General features: G+C 40.4%; 1 protein-coding gene across 2 annotated transcripts in view; it reads left to right on the top strand.

Moving 5' to 3' along the window:
* Nucleotides 1–24217, top strand: part of prkcbb (protein kinase C, beta b) — a 143392-nt gene that overhangs the window by 88646 nt on the left and 30529 nt on the right. For both annotated transcript variants that reach the window (XM_081384997.1, XM_081384996.1), the window contains exons 9-13: nucleotides 3637–3777; nucleotides 10630–10803; nucleotides 14434–14525; nucleotides 21362–21424; nucleotides 23104–23242. In XM_081384997.1, coding sequence (XP_081241123.1) covers nucleotides 3637–3777; nucleotides 10630–10803; nucleotides 14434–14525; nucleotides 21362–21424; nucleotides 23104–23242 — 609 coding nt within the window. The remainder of the gene's footprint in view (nucleotides 1–3636; nucleotides 3778–10629; nucleotides 10804–14433; nucleotides 14526–21361; nucleotides 21425–23103; nucleotides 23243–24217) is intronic.

Below are 24217 nucleotides of genomic sequence, written 5' to 3'. Positions count from 1 at the left end.
TGGAGAACTGAGCCCTCCGCCTGGGACAGCAAGTCCCTCCTCAGAAGGATCTGCCATGGCGGGCCTGCCAGGAGTGAAATGATGTCCGAAAACCATACTCGGGCCGGCCAAAACGGGGCTACTAAAAGTAGACTGACTCCGTCTCGACGGACCCTTTCCAGAAGTGCTGGGAGCAGAGCGATCGGGGGAAATGCGTACAGACGCAGCCTCGGCCATGTCTGCATCATGGCGTCCAGCCCCAGCGGATGTCTCCTGAGATGCAAAAGGATCCACTTCCACTGGGCCAAATCTCACGCACATGGCTTCCACCACCTCTAGGTGGAGTCGCCACTCCCCGGGCCTCAGCCCCTGCCTCGACAGGACGTCTGCTCCCTGATTCTGGTCCCCCGGGACATACATCGCCCTGAGAGACGATAGTCTCCGCTGGGACCACAGGAGGATCTGATGCGCCAGTCTGCACAGAGGGCGCGACCTCAGACCCTCTGGCGGTTCAAATAAGACACCACCGACAAGTTGTCGGTTCTCACAAGGACATGGCGACCATGGAGGTCTGGCAGGAAGCTCCTCAGAGCCCGGAACACCGCCAACATTTCTAGGCAATCTATGTGCCAAGAGGAATGATGGTCCTGCCAGAGGCCTCTCGTAAAACGGCCGTCCATGACCGCGCCCCAGCCCGTGAGGGAGGCGTCTGTCGAAATAGATACTCGGCGACATAACGCTCCCAAATTGGGACCCTGGGACAAGAACCAAAGCTTCTTCCAAATTGACAGGGAACGAAGGCATCTGCGCGTAACCCTTATCAAGCGGAATGGGTTTCCCCTCGGGAAAACCCCTTGGTTCTTAACCACCACTGTAAAGCTCTCATGTGTAGCAGGCCAGAAGGTATCATGCTGGACGCTGCTGCCATGAGACCCAACACTCTCTGAAAGTGTTTGACAGTGACGGCCTGGCCTAGCTTTAACCTGGACACTGTGGTCAGGATATACTCGATCCGAGCAGGAGACAACTGAGCCCGCATCGTGACTGAGTCCCACACCACTCCCAGGAACGTGGTTCTCTGGGCTGGTGTCAACACGCTCTTCTTCGTGTTGAGTCTTAACCCCAGGCTCTGGATGCGGGCGAGGACGACATCTCGATGCCGAATCACCAGCTCTCGCGACTGGGCCATTATTAACCAGTCGTCGATATAATTGAGCACCCTGATGCCCTCGAGCCTCAGGGGTGCTAGAGCTGCATCCATACACTTGGTAAATGTGCGAGGGGAAAGTGCTAGGCCGAACGGAAGAACCCGATATTGGTAAGCTTCGCCCCCGAAAGCAAACCTCAGGAACTTCCTGTGAGATGGAAGGATGGAGATGTGGAAGTAGGCGTCCTTTAGATCTATCGTGACAAACCAATCCTCGGATTGAATTTGACTCACGATGATGGGATTAGTGAGCATCTTGAGGTCCTCCAAGGTCTCACATAAGTTAGGACCTCTCTCCCGACACCTTCCTGGCCTGAAGGACAGTCCTCAGATCCGTCTTCTCAGGAGGCTTGGGCGAGAGCGCCGCCTAGAGTCCCAAGCTCAGCTTTTGCTTTTTTTTTTTTTTTTTTTTGAGGGGGACTTCTAGAAGCGACACTCTCCTTCAGATATTAGGCTGAATTAAAATATCTAACCAAGTTCTAAAGTCAGATAATATTTTAATTATTTTAATTCCTCAGAATTAAATGCAGCCATAAACACTGGATAGTGCACCAGAATACTGTTTAAATACTTATTTATACGATCTACTACACGCTGCCTCGGCAAACGCGAGCCGTTACAAATTGGCTTTCATCCCTCGAGAAGAAAGTCAACAGGTGCGAGGCTGAAACACCCGAAACGCACGACTGTGTGCGGCGAGTTATTTCACAATGAACAGCCTGCCAGCACCCTCAGGAGCTGACTGTAAATGCCTCGCACCCAAACAGTATTATTTCTCAGATCGCGTGTGTCCCTTTTATTGCAGACCCTTAACGCGCTGTCTGAACAAACGCGAGATTCGAGTCGTTCACAATAAATTTGGCTTTCATCTCTCGAGAAGAAAGTCAACAGGCGCGGCTGAGACACCCGAAACGCACTGTGTGCGGCGAGTTATTTCTCAATGAACACAGCCAGCACCCTTCAGGGACTAACTGCATGCCTATAGCACCCACACAGAATCTTTATTGCAAACTGCAAATAGACTCGTAATCAACGCGCGCCTCGGCAAACGCGAGATGAGCTACTAGATTCTGTATTGCAATGCAGACATTCAATCTACGCGCTGCCTCGGCAAACGCGAGATGTCAGTCATAGAATCGTATCGCAAACTGCAAAGTAGACTCGTAATCAACGCGCTGCCTCAGCAAACGCGAGATCCGAGCTACTAGATTCTGTATTGCAAAGCAGACCTTAAATCTGTGCGCTGCCTCGACAAACGCGAGATCCCAGCCACAGAATCTTATTGCAAAGTACACTCGTAATCAACGCGCTGCCTCGGCAAACGCGAGATCCGAGCTACTAGATTCTGTATTGCAAAGCAGACCTTAAATCTGCGCGCTGCCTCGACAAACGCGAGATCCCAGCCACAGAATCTTATTGCAAAGTACACTCGTAATCAACGCGCTGCCTCGGCAAACGCGAGATCCGAGTTACTAGATTCTGTATTGAAATGCAGAGTTAACAGGACATACAACACCAAATAGGACAGAATTGTTTCACACACACAGAGCGCTTGCTGAATAGCAAAAAGCTGACATTTCTGTGTGCCGGCGTGCTTTTGTATACATCCGCTTATGCCGTCACACGCTACGTCATCACGCAACGCCAATAGGATTGGATTAGTTTTCATTCATGAATTCAGACGTGCTACGCTGAAGGGCGTTCCCCTAGTGTCGTCACCGACGCAGTTCGAGTTCCCTCGAAAGGGAACTAGGTTACTGCTGGAAGAGGTGTTAGTGAGGCCAGCAGGGGGCGCTCACCCTGTGGTCTGTGTGGGTCCTAACGCCCCAGTAAAGTGACGGGGACACTATACTGTCAAAGAGCACCGTCCTTCGGATGAGACGTCAAACCGAGGTTCTGACTCTCTGTGGTCATTTAAAAATCCCAAGATGTCCTTCAGGAAAAAGAGTAGGGGTTTAACCCCGGCATCCTGGCCAAATTTGTCCATCATGGCCTCCTGATCATCCCCATATACTGATTGGCCTCATCACTGTCTCCTCTCCACCAGTAAGCTGGTGTGTGGTGGGCGTTCTGGCGCAATATGGCTGCCGTCGCATCATCCAGGTGGATGCTGCACATTGGTGGTGGTTGAGGAGATTCCCCCTTCCGTATGCACTTTGAGTACCTAGAAAAAGCAATATATAAAGGTAACAAATTATTAAGTTACAGTGACGGTTGGTTTTAGGAGTAGGGGAAAGAAAATATTATTGGCTCCGTATAAAATCTATAGAAGTCAAATGAAAGTCGCCAACATGCTAGACAAACAAGTGTGTGTGTGTGTGTGTGTGTGTGTGTGTGTGTGTGTGTGTGTGTGTGTGTGTGTGTGTGTGTGTGTGTGTGTGTGTGTGTGTGTGTGTGTGTGACCCCAAACTAACACACGCTTATTGTTTCTTTTTGCTCTTTCCCAACAGAGAGCTAAAATTGGGCCCAGCAAAACAGACGGCTCTTCCTCCAATGCCATCTCCAAATTCGACAGCAATGGCAACCGGGACCGCATGAAACTGTCTGACTTCAACTTTCTCATGGTGCTGGGCAAGGGTAGCTTTGGAAAGGTAACTCGTCCCTCGTCTTTCGCTCTGTTTCTCTCTGTGTGTATCAGGTAGGCTCGCTGTTGCTTTGAGCAGCAGGTAATCTTGAGCTGTGAGGTCACTCTAAGCAACTAAGATTACTGGAGAACAGGACTAAAAGACAGCAAGAGGGGAGATAGGAGGGTGAGTGGGCATTCTCATGTAGGCTCATGTTCCAGCTGCTGCCAGTTGCCATGGCAACAGGATTTTTAAAATGATATTGATATGTTGAGGTGTAGTGCTAGACCTCTGTTAGCATCATTAGCCGAGACTCTTTTTGATGTCGTCCACATCACGACAGACGTGGTCTGACCTGTCCAGTTTGGTGCTGCGACCGAACATCAGGCACAAATGTCTGTACATGAATCTTGAAGCCTCTTGTTTTGAGGTTCTCTGCAATCGCATAGACTCGTGTTCAGATGGGAAAGTCAGTGCTGACGTCAGCCACAACTTGCAATTTAAAAAAATCAGTATTTGTTTTCCAGAACTTAACAGCTTTAATGAGGGAAAGGTCAACAGTACAGTGAAGCATTGCAAATGACAATCTAATTAAAAGCAATGGAGAAAAATAAAACTGTTCATTTAAAGATGTTGATGTATATACAGTGTAGGGTTACTGACTCTACGTTATTCTCAGTGTTCTGATTCTCTGATTGGTGTAGATTATTTTGTAGAATCATGGGTAATGTCATTCTTCACCAGGAATTCCACAGTTAAACCCAAATACAAAAAATAAGTAGAAATAATGCTGGCTGGTCGCTTCAACAAAAGCTTATACCATCGTTTTACAACCTTGTAGCTCACAGTAGGCCTGTCTTTAATGGTTGAAGGTTAAGTTATTGTTAAAAATCTATTCCCGTATGCAGAAAATGAATGGAGTTTTTACTTCCGAAATCTTTTTGCACTTAAGGTTGAATCGACTCTATTGTAAATTGTATTAGGGTGACATACTGGAACCATAATGAACACAACAATGTACTTTTTATTTCTAAATTTGTTGCATTCAATCAGGATAACTACAGTGACAACGTCAAATTGGAACTACTTTGTAGTAAATAGAAGTATAAAAACATGTTTTTTGAAACATAGTTTGTCTGTTAAAAGCTAAAGTAACTGAAGGAAGTAGTATTTTTTTTTTTTGTGAAGCTTTTTTATTGGCAGATGCGTTTTAAAGGTACATTATGTAAGATTTTTGTAATAAAATATCCAAAAATCACTTGCACAGTGTGATATATTTACTGCAGTTGTGTACTTACAATATCCCAAAAGTTACCAAAGACTTTTAATTTCAAAGAAATTCCACTTTTAAATAATGTCTCCATCCCTGGTTATTGTCGCCTGTCAATGACATAATATCCGTGTTATCCTTGGTTTCCGCTGGTACTGCCATAGTAACCATGGCGACAGACGTGGACAACTGCGTTACGTCTAGCGGCACACTCACGCTATTGTTGTTTCGTTCAAACATTATGGACCATGGCAAGCAGACTTGGGACAAAAGGAGAACTAAAACGAGGACCAATATCAGCATGGCGTGCTGGCGTGCAGCATGAGAGCTTAACATCCGTGACAAACTTCGATTTGACAGAGACGCCGCTCCTGCATGTACAGTACTTTATTAGACAGGTGAGCAAATGTACATAAAACTAATCAATGTTATATAGCTCAACATGATGAAATGTTAGAATACAGGGCTCTCAAGTTTTACCAAAAGCTTGGAGTGAGATCACATGCGGTTAGGGGAGGAGCCCTAATGAAGCTCCGCCCCCATATGTCCCCGCCCCCCAATTTTACCCATTGTTCATTTCTTCATTTTTCATTTCTCTTTTATTCCTTTCATGAAAATGCATTATTTGTCCAAGGCACATACAATTCATTAGAATTTTTCCTTTACATTTCCATGATCAGAAAGGAGCAGATGGAAGAATAATATTCTTATATTTATCTGCCCCCTTGTTCATAATTAACCAGCCCAAATTGAAATTATAACAATTGGTAAATCTGATAAATGACAGAGCAATTCATCACATCAAATATACTCTTTAATGTTATATTTCAAAATTACAAATAAGTTATACAAAAATTACAAAAATATAACAAAGTTGCTCCAAACAGTTTGGAAAAACAAATCTTTTTGCATTTTGAATGTGTCTAGTCGAAATGGTATAATTATTTATTGTGTGGTGCATGGGACATTGTGAACAAATGACATATTAGAGTATTATTAAGGTGTGTGTGTGTGTGTGTGTGTGTGTGTGTGTGTGTGTGTGTGTGTGTGTGTGTGTGTGTGTGTGTGTGTGTGTGTGTGTGTGTGTGTGTGTGTGTGTGTGTGTGTGTGTACACAAGTGTACACACTCCAGCTTATGAAATGTGTTTTGTGTTTGAAAAATACAAATGCAATGGCAATGATTAATGTATGTTTTGACAGGATATAAAATATTACCCAGAGCACTCTGCTTTAATACATGTAGCCTTAATGTAACTAGAAAGACTATTAATACAGTATAATATAAAATTTAAAATAAAATAAAATAAACAAATTTAAATGTATTTAAAATAAAATGAAGAAATACATCTTCATTCCTTCCCATACCCACTAACATTCCCTTAGTTTAAGAAAACGTAAGCTAGCCAAACTGAGCCAAAGCTTCTGGCCTGGTTGCAGAGTAGTTGTAGAGTTTTTGACTGCATCAATAATAATGTATACGATGGGCTATATATTAAATGTTCTAGCCTAAAAATGTTAGACGAGCTTTCTTCCAACTTACCTTCTCCATCATCACGACGTGTGTTCACGCGATGTTGTTGGTTACCTGGTAACGAACGTACGGTGGCCGACAATGTTCCGTCAACTTCCGTGTGTTCGCGCATCTGTGTTGCCTTGTAACGAACGCAATCTGGCCGAGATACATGCTAGCGGCAGGAAACTTCACTTTGTGTGCCTGTGCCTCGTATACAACGTTATATATAAAACTCGCAGGACAACTTGGTTGGCATTGCCTTTTTAGCGTGAGAAATACACGGTGTGGCGTGTGAGCGTGTGAACTGGTTGAATTGCGTGTGTCTCACGCCCAATGCGTGAGACTTGAGAGCCCTGAGAATATGATCAGTATGTTATTCTAATGTTGATCTAGCTTACTGCTAGTCTCATATAGCCAACAAACTAACACATAGAATAACATTATAACTTTCAACACACTCAAATGCAGTTTAGTGTGATAGTGTAGAACTAGTGAAACAGCGCTGTGTTACCTCACAAGTTTCATTCGTCTAATAAACTGACCTGTGTGAGTAGTAATTCTACATTTGCGGGTAGTTCGGTAGAATTAAATGTCCTTATTCCTTTATATCCGTGGGACTCGCGTGTGGCGCTGATATCTGTCTCTCATTAGCAATCGTGACCTGCTTCATACCACAGTCATGTTAAAAACATCAGTGTGTTCACTCATCCATAAACATTATTAGATCCATCAGCATGACGGCAAGTTCCATAATCCCGCTTATGCATCATCAACTTAAGCCTTTGTTATTGTAAGAGGTTAGCGACCCCTAGCGGCGAAAAAAATTACATATTGTAGCTTTAAGGATGATTAAGGCAAAATCAAGTGAGGTTTTTTTTTCATGGAGTAATCCAAATAAACCTAATTCAAGACTGTCAACATGTCTTAAAGGGTTCATGAACTGCATTGTTTTTATAATGTTCTCCAAGGTCCACTTATAATGTTATCAAGATGTTTACATCAAAAAAACATCCTAATTTGGAATTAATTAGCTATTTTCTATCCTGTTTTGAATGAACACTCTTTTTTGACGGGCGTACCGCATTCAAGACTTGGAAGTAAACGCTCACTGCTAAATCATTTTTTTATTGTCCCCGCCATACATCTGGAATTGTTCTGAAAATTTCTGATGTTGATAAATACCTTGTTACATAGTTGAAACATTTGCCATCATTGTGAAACATTTTTGCATAATACATGCTTTATAAGTCGAATCCACAGTCAAATGAAGCAAACAAGTGAAGAGTGTCTTTACTGACATGATCTAACTGGAACTTTGTTAAAAATCTAGTTCATCCATGCTTTCTTGATAGGATCATAAGGATGGCATGCAAAGACTGTGTTTTTGCACAACTTGGCACTTCAAAACTAATTGTAATCCTCAGAGGCATCTCTATCATTTAATCCTGTATTTGCATCTCTCTCGTATTTACTACTACATGACATGCACGAGTGGGCGGGGCTAAAGAGGCGATGATGTAAAAGTAGGCGTTGATCTTCTTCTGTAGAGGCGATCTTTCGTCACACTATGACGTAACGAGTCGTTTTCTGAGCTTGGTTTCAACAAAAGCCGTTTTTGGACGAACAAGGAAGTTTTGAGCTCTGAAACTTACAGGATATTTTTATAGTACAATGACCTCTTATGTGTCAAAAGGAAAATTTGATTTCTCAATTGATGACCCCTTTTATCTTATGCAATTTTACTTCTCAAGTAGTATTAGTCTTGTTTTTAAGGATATTTTTACTTGATGCTCAATAAGAAAATTAAGTGTGAATGGGAGAGGGAACTTGAAAGGATGACAAATGTGCACTTTCATGAGTCCAGTTGTGTGATTATGGGTTCGATGCAGATCTCACAGTTGGAGACATGGTCATTGATCAGATTCTGTCCTTGAATATGCTGATCCTGGAGCAGTTCTCATCAAACAGAGACTGTTGTGTGGCTGCACTAGCTGACAATGTCCTTGAGACTTTGAAGCACCGTGTGCAGTCGCGTACCTTTTGTTTGATGTGCGTTTTTCTAAACAGGTATGCAGCGGTAATGAATGCGTTGGAATGGACATAACCTGCTTGCTATGCTGCCAGAGTAGAGTGTGTGTGTGTGTGTGTGTGTGTGTGTGTGTGTGTGTGTGTGTGTGTGTGTGTGTGTGTGTGTGTGTGTGTGTGTGTGTGTGTGTGTGCGTGTGCGTGTGTGTGTGTGTGTTAGGATGTAGAGCCTGTGAGGAGCAGATGGTGTCCTCTGTAATGTTGAAGTGTATCGTTTCTCTTTTCCCATCGCCAGTCACAAGGTGTCCATCTGGGGCTGCCTTTACACTGAAATAACTCCGCTCATTTCAATATGTGCATTTATTTTCAACAGAGAGCTTAAAGGCAGAGTCAGACTGTCCGTAAAGTTTCTTTAAGCATTACTTTTCCTCTGTCAGGATTTTCTCTGTCACCTTGGCGCAGAATGAGGGGAGTTATTTGAGAGATGCTTTCACACACTGATGAAGCGCTATTGGTTTGGTGACAAGAAGTGCTGCGGCTGTGTCAGGCATATTGAATTGGGTTTAAATGCATCATGTGCACACACACATTCACACCAACTGTGTTGGAGAAGCAAATTTGAATCTGTAGCTTTCCAAGCTATAAGATACTCCTTAAAGGTTATGCTATGGTCATGCTGCTACTCTTTCCACAACTTGAAAAATCAACTTGCTAAATAAAAAAAAAACTAAAATGCCACCCAGGAACTCAAATCTGTAAATATGTTTCTTGAATTGGTTTTATTTACATGAACAGATTTACTGCAAAGAATCAGATCTAGTAGTTCTAGCTCTACATATACGGGAGAGAGAATACTGCCTTAGTTTACTGCCTTTCTTAGAAAAAAGTAGCAGGAAAAGCTACAGTTTTGAAAACGTTTCAACTACTGTCACTCTATACTGAAAAATAAACTTAATTTGCATATGGATGAAATGTACTGTAGAAAGTGAAACTTGAAGCCTGAAATTTTAGTGCTTTTATTTGTTTTTCATTTATTGGTAGTTATTGAGATCTGTGTTTGTGTTTGATTTCATTTGTCTGGTCATCTATGTTTCTTCTATGTTTGTGTGGTAGCAGATGTTTTAACAGACGTCTCTCTGCTCAGTGGTATTGTAGTTGAGAATGTTTTTTAATTTTATTTTTATTTTTAATTTTTATTTTATTTCATTTTCACCCTATAATTTAGTATTAGTTTAATCATTTAGTATATTTCCTTTATAGTTTAGCTTTAATTATAGTATTTGATATGTTAATTGACATTATTTAAACATGTTTAGCACTGTTAAAGTTAATGCATTTAATTAGACTTTTTCATTGTGCTTAGATTGTTTCAATGTTATGTTTGAAAAATATATTTAGGTTAGGTTTGTTTGTAATTCAAAAATCTTATTTCAGTTAAAATATTTGTTCTTTTTTTACATATAATATACAATATTAACTTTATTAACCTTTATATTATATTATATTATAGGATATTAACCTTGTCTCTCCATCACTTTTTTAATTTCATCTTCCCCAATTTATATTGCTCCTTCACTCAGTGCAGTCTTTCTCTCTACTCTTTCACCTCTTTCCCTCTTTTTCTTCCATTTTTTGTCTCTCTCTTTCTCTCTAGTTATCTCTTTTATTCTCTTTAGTGCATGTGCTTTTAGGCTCAATCCTAAAATCTGCGCTCCCATCACTCATGATTTCCTCACGATTTCACACTCAAATCTGCTCCTTACTGTCCTCACACTGTCGCGAGAGCTTTGTCTCTTCTGTCCGTCATTTCTCCTCGTCTTTGTATATCCTCACTGTCCCAGCTGCAGCTGTTCTCTGGTCTAACGTGCTCTAAACGTGCTGAGAATGAGTGCTGTATTGATCTGCAGTCAAATGCCAGTGTATCTACTGCTAAAAAATGAAGCTCATGTGTTGTGTTACGGTGTTGCTTTGCTCATTTTCTCCTGCTTGCACAAATGCTTTGGTTATGTGTTTGGTTACATAACTCTCAGTATCCCTGCTACCTTCACTCTCTGTGTTTGTCTTTTTATAGGTGATGTTGGCCGAGAAGAAGGGTGGAGATGAGCTGTATGCCATAAAGATCCTGAAGAAGGATGTGGTGATCCAGGATGATGATGTTGAATGCACAATGGTGGAGAAGAGAGTGTTGGCCTTGTCAGGAAAACCACCCTTCCTCACTTATCTGCACTCCTGCTTTCAGACCATGGTACTACAGCTTCTCTTCTCGCCTCGTCTCTTCTCTTCTCATCTCTTTTCATCTCTTCTCATCTTTTCTATCATCTCTTCTCATTCCTTCTCGTGTCACCTCCGCTATTCTCATCTCGTCTCTTCTCGTCTCGTCTTTCTTCTTGTCTCTTCTCACCTCGTCCTGTCTTCTCTCTTCTTGACTTTTCTCTCATCTCTTCTCTTCTCACCTCTTCTCTCATCACTTCTCATCTCGTTCTGTCTATTCTCTTCTTGTCTGGTCTCTTTTCTTTTTTCCTCACCTCTCTCTTCTCGCCTCTTTTCTTCTCGCACAATCTCTTCTGTTGTAGTCTTGTCTCTTCTGTTCTTGTCTCTTTTATTGTAGTCTCAAATATTCTCTTTTCAACTTTTCTCTTCTCATCTCTTCTTTGACATAAGCATAAACGCGGGCACACGTCACTTTGTATTCTTTCATTTTTTTAGCATGTGACCGAACATACACACGCGTGCGCGCACACACACACACACAGACACACACACACTAGAATCCATCCCTCCCATCCCCCACATGGTGCTTAGAGACTGCAGTCATTTGTATATCGACAAGAATGGTGTGTGTGTGTGTGGTCATGTGAATGTGACATGCTCACAGTGGGGCAGCGCGCCACACACTCATCTGTTGCCGCAGCAGAGCTGTGACAGGCAGCATCGCCATCTCTCAACATCCTACTGAGCGCCGCATGAGCCCCTGTCACCGACAGCAAGATAGCAAGAGACGGAGAAATCGTGACAGGAAATGAGAGTCAAAGGATAGAGAGTACTGAGTCAGAAACCAATGAGACTCTGGGGGAGGAAAAGATTGTGACGTCATGCGGCTAAAGCTCTTTTATGCCTGATTTTTCTGGAAACGCATTGGATCTCAAACGAAGCTACGTCTCTAAATCATCTCCTCCTTCGCACGCACGTTCGTTAAGAGCAAATAAAGCCTGGTTAGTGGCAAGAGACCCAAGCGGGGTGATGGGAGGGGATTTCTTTATGGATGGGGATCAGTCACAGGAGGTATTTGACAGCAAAACAGCTGCAGTCATGTAGATTATCCTCAAGCCTATAATGGGGAGTAAGTCAGGTGTGTGTGTGTGTGTGTGTGTGTGTGTGTGTGTGTGTGTGTGTGTGTGTGTGTGTGTGTGTGTGTGTGTGTGTGTGTGTGTGTGTGTGTGTGTGTGTGTGTGTGTGTGTGTGTGTGTGTGTGTGTGTGTGTGTGTGTGTGTGTGTGTGTGTGTGTGTGTGTGTGAGCGTCTGTGCGGTTTTGTATGGTGATGTGTTGTAGTTGTGGGGGTTTAGGTAGTTGGTGTGTAGTGGAGTGAGGTAAAGACTCTTTCCCGCCCTCCCTCTTTCCTTCCTGACAGTGATGGGACCTCCTTTAAGCACTGCTGCCTAGCAGTCCCTGTCCCTCTCGCACTCTTCATCACTTTCAGTCTCTTAATCCTCCCTGACTCTAATTCCCCTGACCATCACACACACACACACACACAAACAAACACACAAACACACACCACCACCACTGCAGGAAATTACACCACCCGCAACTGATGCAAAATAAGCCTCATCATTACAGGAAGAAAGCCAATAAAATGGAGCCCAGGGAAAATGTGGCTGAAACTTGCAGATATGAAGACGTCCAGTGTGTTTTGATCTCTGGATTTTGGCTCTGGGATTTGTCTCGTGTGTGCTTGTTTGTGAATGTGCAGTTGTGGATGTGTTAAAATGTCTTATAGGTCACTAACAGTAAATGTCTTTGCAGGGGGTTGAGTGACAGTAAAGTTTAAGCTATATATATATATATATATATATATATATATATATATATATATATATATATATATATATATATATATATATATATATATATATATATATAGCATGACTAATTCCATCCAATTCCCAAATTAATGACTCTTATGAATCAAAAATATACAGCGTGACCAGTGTAATCCAATTCCTGAGTGGTTGACTAGATTTTTTGTGTGAGTCAAACAGTTATGAACCACTCTGCAGAACTGTTCTGTTTCTTTATTGTTGTCAGATACCTGAATGTTTTTATGCCAATTAATCAAAAACATGCAGCATGACTAATCCGTCAAATTCCCAAATTAATGACGCTTATGAGCTTTTTCTTTTTAGTAGTGATGTAGTACTCGAGTCCGGTCTCGGTTTCTGCTTTCTCGGACTCGACTCGGACTTGTTCCTTCAAAGACTCGGTCTTGACTCGGACTCGACCCCATCACTAGTCGACTAGAATACATACTGTACCACTAGGAAATTTTAATTTGCTCTGCATGTCCTAACTATGATTAAAAAAGTCAGGGTGGGCTTAACATGTTGATGACAGAGCAGCACTGTTGAAGCAGTTTAGAAAAATAGGCAGAAGATGATACATGTGGTAGGGATTTTTTTAATGATAGTAAAAGCATAGTCCATATTAAGACGTTAAGACTGCTCCTCTAAACAATTCCCAATCTAGCTTAGTCTGTAGGCCTAACTGTTGATTATTAACTGGGGTGATATTAAATCATGAATATGAAAACTGACATGTTTTTATGGTCTTGGTCTCGACTCCTAAAGACTCGGTCTCGACTCGGACTTGCTTCCTCAAAGACTCGGTCTTGACTCGGACTCGGCTGAATTTGAAAACCAACGGACTCGGTCTCGACTCGGACTCGACCCTTCAAAGACTCGGACTTGGCATAGGCGGTCTCGTCCCCATCACTACTTTTTAGTGAATCAAAAACAGAACAGCTCTACAGTTACTGAATAACTGCAAATTATTACTTTTGTCCTGTTCAATTAAAAATTAACCAAGAACCTGTAACAATGTGGCTGCAGTAATCGTACGATAAAGGGGAATACCACAGAAAAGCTTTTATTTACAATCAAACTAGTAAAATGCTGGAGACTGCAGAGTAATATAAATATAACAACCAAACAAACATAAATGGCACACGAACAATGAGCAGAGGGAACTAAGGACTTAAATACATACAGGCATAGGCACTGATTTATGTTTCTGCCGGTGGGTGCCCAGTGCCCACACTCCGCTCTCGATATTTGTCATTAAAATAACGCCATAGAATAGAACCGGCCTCAAATAAACTATAAAAAAGGTGAAGATAATCGTGTCTGAAAGCTGCAATCGATTTTGTATTGGTTAAAATCAGTGGAGAATATCTCATCTATTTTTCTGTGGGTGCTCGCTTACAGGGACTAACCAACATAACATGAAACAGGTGTGTAACTCAAATTAGAAACCATGGCGACTAACAATGAATGAGAACTCCAAATAGGAGCAAGGAAAACTAAACCAAAACACAATTAAACTAAACATAACTCTTACAGAACTGTGTTCTGTTGTACTAAAGGAATCATCAAGGATTCATTGGCACCAGAATTGTTACATTTTCATACCTATACTATTCTGTCCTATTTTATTCTAAAATATCCGTTTACACACATCTAAACTAAAATACTGATAAAAAAAAAAAAACGTTTCTATATTCAGCTGGAAGTTACAATATAATTCAGCTGTCTTACCTTCTGTCATCTATTCTCAGCTGTCCTGTGTTTGTCTCTTAATCTACTGTCTCTGTGTCTTCAGGACCGCCTGTACTTTGTCATGGAATACATCAATGGTGGAGATCTCATGTACCATATCCAGCAGGTCGGGAAGTTTAAGGAGCCTCATGCTGTGTAAGTACAGCTCTCATCTCTGTCTCCGAGTAGCGTCATCAAGTGGCTACACTGCAAAGATGTGGCATTTTCAGAGTCCAATCAAAAGCAAAACGTTACTGACTAATGATCCTTTTGAGGGAAAAGGGCCGGTGAGCTCACCAAAGTTAAATGTTGACTTCACAGAACTTGTTCACAGTTGAACTCACTGATAAGCTGTTCAATCAGCTAACTGATTATTTCACCATGAGCTGACCGATTAGTTAATTGATGAGCTCACCAAAATGTGTGTCTGTTAGTTGAATGTGGTTAAAGTAAAGTATTTAGGTAGCACACACTGTAGAATGAACAGGAGCTCTCCTTGTTATTGTCAGATGATGGGGGAAAGGAGGGACATTCAAAGGGCAGAAAAAAATTCCTGCTGTGCAGTGTTGTCACTTAAGTGACCTCAAACTAGTTTGGGCCACTCTTTCTGCTGTCGCTCCTCCTCCTCTTCCTCAGTGCCCTCCTGTTGGAGAAATGAGGTGTCTACTCAGCATAATTTGTAATTACTGTAGGTGTACGAAAGCCAGGTCAACCTGCTCTCACCATCTTTGACTTTCTCTTTCACTCTTCTTTTTTTCTTTTTATCTCTATTTCTGCAGATCTAATCATCTATTCATCTCTCCCCCTGTGGTTTGTTGAGGTGTTGAGTTGAGACAGATAAGATGAAAAATGTGTGCAATATGTTTAATCTATGGTAATAAGGTAATTGTTGTTTTAAAGGGGTCATATAATGCCATTTTTGTACAAGCTAATATGATTATTTAGGGTCTAAATGAAAAGTTTGTAATATACTTTAATTAAAAATTCTCATTAGTATTGTAAGAAAACACTCATTTTACCTGGTCAAAAACACCTGGGGCCCTATCTTGCACCCAGCGCAATTGACTTTGTATACCGACGCATGTATCATTCCTATTTTGCACCCGCGCAAATCGCGCTTTTCCCTCCACAGAAGCACGTCGCTAAACTAGGGAATGAACTAGCACTCCCTGGGCGGTTCAGCGCAAAAAAGGAGGCGTGTTCCGGCGCAAACGTTCCTTCATGCTATTTTGCAGGTTTAGAAAACAATTGCGCCACTAACCAGGAAAAAATAGTTTAAAGTCAGTGGCGCGTTGCGCAAGTTATTCATATGCTATTTTAAGGGCGCATGCTTGGCCATAATCAATGTAGCGTGTGCACAACGCGCATGCACTTTGATTCTCTCATCTACACAGAAGCAGCAGTTTTCATTTTTGCAAATCATACATTATTACGATTAGATAGATAGATAGATAGATAGATAGATAGATAGATAGATAGATAGATAGATAGATAGATAGATAGATAGATAGATAGATAGATAGATAGATAGATAGATAGATAGATAGATAGATAGATAGATAGATAGACAATTTATTATAAAAGCATACATCTAGCTTATACATTTACCCAAATTATCATACGCCTTTTTAACCGAAGTTAATTTGGGTGGGTTTCTCCATCCCCAACGTCCCTGACGAGAGCGTTGCTCTCCTCGGCTGTGAACCGCTCCTGGCGCGCGCCTGGCAAATCCGCCGTTACAATAGGAATCTGCTTTAGAAAAAGCGCGCCTGCTCTTAAAGGGAATGTGAGATGACGCTCTGATTGGTTTATTTCACGTTACGCCCAAACCACACCTATGAATAATGAAGCTACTTCAGACCAACCCATTTTAGATTTGCGCCTGGCGCAAGAGTCATTTATCCCGCCGGGAAAATAGCAACAGCGCCAAGTCCCGCCCACAAAGTTACTTGCGCTTTGCGCTTTGACACTTGCGTTTCAGATCGTTAAAATAGGGCCCCTGGTCTGTTTTCAGCACGCCGTTTCAGTGCATGTGTCTTTAAATGATAATGAGCTTTGCTCACCCCGCCCCTCTGTGATAATAAAACACAATATCCATAACGCGTTGTTCATTATAAACGTGGGATTATGAATTATATTGAGAACGTCGTACATAGAAAACATGCCGTAATGTACCCTGAGTGTAAACAGACGCATTCATCGTGAAGCGTGCAAGCGATTTGCAAAGATTAATATAAATATTAATATAAAGGTTAATAAAACGTTACACTCACTTCAGTTATTCTGGAGGTGCAGCAGGAACATGAATAGTTGGTACCGATCCTTTTTTCAGGAGCAGCTTTTTAGCAAAACCAGCTTTATAACGTTACTGACCCTCGTTTGTAAAGCAGTCTGGTGAAATGATTCGCGCAAACATGAAAGCATTGCTGTTGATCGTGGGGAATATTCCCCTCGAAAACAAACTCAGCCACTGCGTCTTCAGCAGTTCGGATTTAGGAACATCAAAATGACTGCTGTGTTCGTTATTACCAGAGGTGGACAGTAACAAAGTACATTTACTTGAGTACTGTACTTAAGTACACTTTTTGAGTATCTGTACTTTACTTGAGTATTATTTTTTCTGGAAACTTTTTACTTTAACTTCACTACATTTGAAAGACAAATATCATACTTTTTACTCCACTATGTTTCTGTCAAGGTCCTTGAGTAGAAAGTAGTAACGTCAGTCAGGGGATGATTTTGGTTTGGAAATGAAAGTCGGGTTGACGTCAAAACCCGACATCAGATTTACATCAGAACCCGACGTCAGATTTACGTCAGAACCCCGTCGTCGGACAGACGTTGGATTTTGGTTGGAAATGAAAGTCGGGTTGACGTCAAAGCCAAAAAACTAAGCCAAGGGCACTATTTGAGGGAACAGCCATTTGGGTGTCCGAAACCATTGTAGACGTTATTGAGTGTACTTATTCAATTTCATATTCAATCCCACTACTGGAACTGTGTTCTAGAAATAAATGTAATATTGATATGAGGGCAGGCAGGCATAGATTCAGAGGCATAAGGTACTGTAAGTATTACATTCAACAATGCAACAATAATAAAACAATGCATTGACATTTACTTTTTACTTTTGATACTTAAGTACTTTTAAAAACGAGTACTTCTGTACTTTTACTTAAGTAAGAATCGGTCTTTACAACTTTTACTTGTAACGGAGTAATATTTGACCAGTAGTATCTGTACTTTCACTCAAGTAAGTAAGTTGTTTACTTAGTCCACCTCTGGTTATTACACCCAAGAACAGATCACCACAATCGCTTGGACGCCATTCTGCTCAAAGACAGTGCTCCAACGTTTCAAAAATGACCGTGCCGGTCCGCACGGACTATGATTGACAGCTCGCTCACGAGCGAGGGGGGTCTGTGTTGAAACGCTGCTGTCAATCAACAATCGTGGGAGGGGCGTCGATTTTGTGACGTCACAAAATCGAACGGCTTGATTTGAGATGGGGAAAACATATAAGAAGATTTAAAAAAAAACACTGGATGGATTTTTATCATTTTATGATGGTTGTGTACAGGCACTGCCAACACACATTTCAGTACAATCAACTTGTAAAAGTGCATGTACCATTATATGACCCCTTTAACAATGTGCGAGATGACATTATCAACGGCCATTTTGCAAAAACCAAACAAACACTCTTGATAGTGGACGCTTTCAGTGCATAAAGTAGCCTAGTAGAATGCAGTTAGAATGACCCCAAAATTCAAGATATGGGGGCAAAAATGCCCCTGTGTGAGTTTATGTCTTATATTTATACCATAGTTTAGCAACATCACATAAGCAACAGTGCTGTTTTCCCGGATATCAGCATGATTGTGTTCATCAGCATGATCAACAGTTCAATAAACAAGAAGAGAATATTGTGAGTTATATTTTAGACACAATATTGTTAGTATTGTCTGTATTTGCACTATTTCACAAATGAAAATAGTTCTAAACAAAACCATAGATTAACCATTGTGTGTTATGTAGCAACACACAGCAGTGTTTCATTACTGAATGAGTCATGTGCTTTAAACAAATCTGATGAGTCAATAATTTCACTCATTCTTGAAGATAGTCACTTGCTTTGTTCCTGAATGAATCAGTCGCATGAACTTTTGCATTTTGTTGATTCTGATTTAATTTTATTGGTAATAGCCCTATATTGTCTTATTATATAATATGTATTGATTAAATATAAGACCTTGACATAGAAGATGTGTACTAATATCTGATAAGGTAAAAAAAAAGGTCAAAATGCCCCTAGAAATGTTAGTGTCTGTCACTGCTGTAAACTAACCACCACCACACAGAATATATGAAATATGAATGAATATGAGCTTTGGGAATTATATGTCCATGACAGACCTAAACCAGCCAAGGTACCAGCACAAAAACACACTCAGCAGAATATTGTCTAATTATTGTTATCGACAAAATCTAAGAAAATATTTTTAAAAATGTCATTATTGCACATCCCTACTCTTACTCTCAATTTTTTTTGTTTACAATTAGTATAAGTAAAAGGTAAACTAGTTCTCCTACTATTAAAGTGAACCCGGAGCATTTTGCATTCATAAAGCACAATCGCAAGTCATATAGTCTGATGCCTGAATTCATTTAAAGTCATCACATACAAGCTGAAATTCCTGTGAACCACCCTGTAACTAATTCGAAGAAAGAAAGAACCAACGGCAAATAAACAGGCGTTTGAAGAGGATCTCAGTATGGGCGGCACCTTGGCAGTAGATGACTGAGCTGACCTTTGCGGCAATCTCCTCTCAGAATCGCGTTCTGGCTCCACGTCTAACAAGCTTCATCTCTATTTGCTTTGCTTTCAGCTTGCTGTCTGCCCTTTATCATAAAGAATTAGCCCATCTCTGTGGAGAAGAGCCACATTGTCAATGTGTTGGATATGATGTGCAGCACAGTTCAAAGGTCAGGGTGATTATAAGCGTCCAGTGACTTGGAGGATCTGCTTGATTGCAGCATTGCAATGATTGCAGCATGTTGTAGCTGTTGGTAATGGAATATATCCAGGTTTCCACCAGCAAAATACAACCCACAATGGTTGTAGGGGCTTTTATTTGACTGTATTAAGACATAATGAGAGTCAGTCTTATTTGATTGTGAGACACAGCATATTTTTACACTGGCAGTTTAGGAAAATCAGTAATTGTGAAAGCTGTCATGCAGACCCTGGAGCGCACCGGGGTATCGAACCCGAGACTACCTGTAGGAGTGTGAATATGAATGTGAAACCAACTCGGACTCGGTTCACACTTGTTTGGGAAGTAAAGTAACCAATTCAACACTAATTCAACAAAACGCTTGCAGGAGTGTGATGGTTTACATTGGATACGAGCAAAAGTGAGCGTGCAGTGTCATCGTGTAGAATGAGTGCAACAAGTGCAGCAAATAAATGGCTCTTCTCAAAAGAGTCTGTTTGCAAGCAGCAGAATGCTGCCTTCATGCTACGCACAAACAGTAAACCCAAGTGTCGATCACTCTGCTGATCATAATAGCACTAAATTAATTAAAAGAAATGAACCTGTTCTGTTTTTTGTATTTTTTTTTTTTTGTATGTGTGCTGATGTAAGATGAACGCAAATGGACCTGGGTTCGATACAATCGAGTGTGAATCCAGACTCGGACCACAGCAAATGTGCCCAGTGTGAAAGGCCCCAAAATTACTATTTCTGTCAGGACCACTATCGTCAAATACGATTGACAATTTGCATACAGTTAGGATTGGCGTTATGGTTCTGTTCTGGGAGAGAACTCCCTGTGCATCCATGCAGCCTAGCATGGATAAGAGCAGGGAGAGCAGCAATACCATCCACCCCCCCCCCCCCCCCTAGGGTAAACAGAACAGAACCAACATGAATGTATTGTTGCAGATATTACTAATTCAAGATTTTAATATACAACATAATTCAAGATTTTAGTCTGATTCAAAGGGGAATCAGAATGCCAAATCCTGACTGGACGAGAGGAGGAGCTGGGGATGGAGGAGGGTAATTAGTTCCTGAGAAACGCGATAGATGTTGATAATACCAAAGGAGCTTATACTGTATATGGATGCTGTGATAGGCGTCATATTCCTATAGGTAGACGTGTATCAGCTGAGAGACCTGCCAGAACTGACGCTACACTTGATTTTCTTCTTACTTTGCTCCTTCTCCCCTATTCTTTCAGTATCTTGATATATAGCTACAGTTTATTCACAAAATACACACAAACATCTTCAAACAAAAAGCCATTTAGCGACAATTACCGCAAATGTTAATAACACAGTGTTAATTATGGCAGACAAATCTCAGTGAGTTTTGTAAATGAAGCTCAAATGAAGCTGTAAAAGTGTTGCAAATGTTTAGCAAATTTACCTCTCGTTTTTTCTTTCTATCTGAGTGGTGATAGCCGAAGGCTAGTTGCTGCTCTGGCCTGGAAACAGAAGTTATCTTTTGACATAATCTGGCTCTGTAGTGAGGCCTGTTTTCTGCTCCACCCCCAGCTGCATTAGTCACTGAACACAGATGCTAATTCTCTTCAAATTTTGCTCTAAAATATGGGACAGACAAACACGCCACCTGATAAATAAAAGATTACTGCATGCTTGTATTAATAACAGATATCTGGCTTGCTTTATCTCTCTTATGTCTTTTCCGAGGGCAAAGCTCCAGTCTCCGTGCTCTCAACAGAAAAGACACCTTTATCAAACGCACCTTTATGTATTATTTATTAGGCAGATCTCTGGAATACTTGATTCTGATTGGTCAGCCGTCACACTATGCAGACCCCTATACTTCGTGTTGGAGTTTATTTTGTGATAATGGCCATCTGACCGGCTTTTGACCATCCACATTTTCCAAGAAAAGCAGCTCAACTGATTCATCTCCTGTGCTCTGATGTTCATATTGATTCAGATGTGTGTGTGTCTTTAGGTTCTATGCTGCAGAAATTGCCATAGGCTTGTTCTTCCTGCATTTGAAGGGCATTATATACAGGTGAGTGAAGCCCAGACAGCAACACGCATATTAGTCACACATAGAAGTGGAAAAAGACTTGCTGATAACAACTGACTGCTCAGTATGGCCACAGCAAGAATATTTAGAGGGGCTGGGGTATTAGACGACTCGCTTCCAGAGCAACACACAAAACACACTTGCTTACACATAGCAATTGATCTAAGAGTCGATGCTGTATTTAGTTTGACGCAAACAAAAACAAGGCTTTGAGGGATGGAAGTACTGTCCATTCAATTTATTGTACTGTTGTTTAACTGAGTGACGATCATTCAGCCAGTGAAACATTGACAACACAATACGTCTTTCCACAATTTTTTTTGTGGACAAAAAAAATATTGGATATCTTGGGTTGTGATTAATTAAACTAAATTAAAATAAATGACCTGCGTCTTAATAAAACAGTGCAGCCTTTTGACTTGTTCTGCGTTTCATTACATGACAAAAAAAAATATTCTTTTTCATTGTACCAGTACAGCAAGTCCGCCCCTGGACGATGGCCTAAACAGGAAGTAGGGCTGTAATCTAGTCTGTTATCACAAAACATGTTTCCACTGCAAACAGACAGCACTCATGAATTCTTTACAAAGCCCTTTTTTCTCCTTCATCAAGCTCACCTGTAAAGCTGCATAGGCCAGTCAGTGTAATGAATATTAATGGTGTAGTTGAGATGATTTTGCTGGCGACATAAAAAAGTGAATGAATTTTGCAATGATTTTAAATGCGTTATTAAGCATTTGTCCATTAAGTCTGCACTATTAGACTAATTTCATGACTTAAGAAAGATGATTAAATATTGTTTTGGATTGTAATACAGCGATAGAGTTGGTAAATTCATTAATCTTCTGTGAATCATTTAAAACTGATTTATCCATATGGTATTTCAATTACTTTAGGGAAAAAAGCTGAATAGCTAAATATTGTGTTTTGTGCATGTGCGTGTGTGTGTGTGTGTGTGTGTGTGTGTGTGTGTGTGCAGCCAATGAGATTGTTTGATCAATGTTGAAATATTTTCACTGTTTGCTGTGGGGTAGTTAAAATTTCCTGTGAAATCCACCACCTCCCCCAGCTCCACCTGCCTAGATCTGCTATATTCTGGTATATATATATTGTGACCCTGGATCACAAAACCAGTCTTAAGTTGCACGGGTATATTTGTGGCAATAGCCAACAAAACATTGTATGGGTCAAAATTATCGATTTTTCTTTTATGCCAAAAATCATTAGGATATTAAGTAAAGATCATGTTCCATGAAGATATTTTGTAAATTTCCCACCCTAAATATATAAAAAAAATATATATTTTTGTGAGTGGATGCAGCACAATCGCCAATAGAAATGGACAACTTTAAAGGTGATTTTTTTTTTATATTTCGATTTTTCTGTACCCTCAGATTCCAGATTTTCAAATAGCCGTATCTCGGCCAAATATTGTCCAATCCTAACAAACCATACATCAATGGAAAGATTATGTATTCAGCTTTCAGATAATGTATAAATCTAAAAAATTTTAAACAATTACCCATAAGACTGGTTTTGTGGTCCAGGGTCACTAATATAACACAAACTCAAACATCATTGAATAACACATTCTCACAGTCATTCCTTGTTCTTGCTCATTTGCATTTCCCACTGATTCATCTCACCTCTTTGTGCATCAGAGATCTAAAGTTGGATAACGTCATGTTGGACGCAGAGGGTCATATCAAAATAGCTGACTTTGGGATGTGCAAGGAGAACATGCTTGATGGAGTCACCACCAAGACCTTCTGTGGGACCCCTGACTACATCGCCCCTGAGGTAAGTGCTCCGAAAGGTTCCTGTACATGTCTGTTGATGAGTAGCAAAATATTGAATGAGAGAGAAGAGCCAGTGGCCTACATATTTCATGTGTGTATAATTCATGGACATTTGCTAATGCAGTAGTACATCTACCAGAGCTTCACTACTGTACCTGTACCCACTTTTACCAGTCAGTACTTAGACTAATCTTATAATGGGATAATACATGAAAACTTCAAAAGTAAAAAAAATGTATGATTCATTTTTCTTGCATAAAATGGAATTCATTACTAATCAGAAACTACTGTATATTTTAAAAGAATATTTGAAGGAGGTACTTTTTACTCTACTGTTCAAAAGTTGGTAGATTGGTAAGATTTATTTTAATACTTTCATTTGAAAGAAGTCTTTTTTTCACCAAGGCTGCATTTATTTGATCAAATATAAAGTAAAAACTGTAATTTTGTGAAATATTATAACGATTTAAAATGTCTGTTTTGCTATTGTAGTATATTTTAAAATGTAATTTGTTTCTGCATCATTTCTCCAGTCTTCAGTGTCACATGACCCTTCAGAAATCAGCTGAATATGCAGATTTTTGTTATATCTTTTTGAATATATAAAGTTCAAAAGAACTGCATTTTTTTTTAAATAGATCTCTTTTGTAGACACCAAATTTTTTAATGGTAGTACCGGTATATAAAGGGACCTCCTCTAAATATTCCTTCTATAACTAGTTAATTAGATTATTAATGGGGTATGTTGGCAAATCTGTGCTACAATAGAAGGAAATGAATTAAATACAGGATTTGATTTAAATACTAGTGACTATACATTTTGCTGGTTTTACAATATTAAAAATGTTAAACGGCAAAGAACAATAATATAAAACATTTTTATTGTGCTAAGTGTGACCGTCCTTAGGTTATCATAATGACAGAATGTAATATAACTGCTCTAGATTAACATTATCGATAATTCAACTTAAATATC

Source organism: Scardinius erythrophthalmus, assembly GCF_964197995.2.
Source record: "Scardinius erythrophthalmus genome assembly, chromosome: 1".
Lineage (NCBI taxonomy): Eukaryota > Metazoa > Chordata > Actinopteri > Cypriniformes > Leuciscidae > Scardinius > Scardinius erythrophthalmus.
This window is presented reverse-complemented; position numbering and strand designations above follow the sequence as displayed.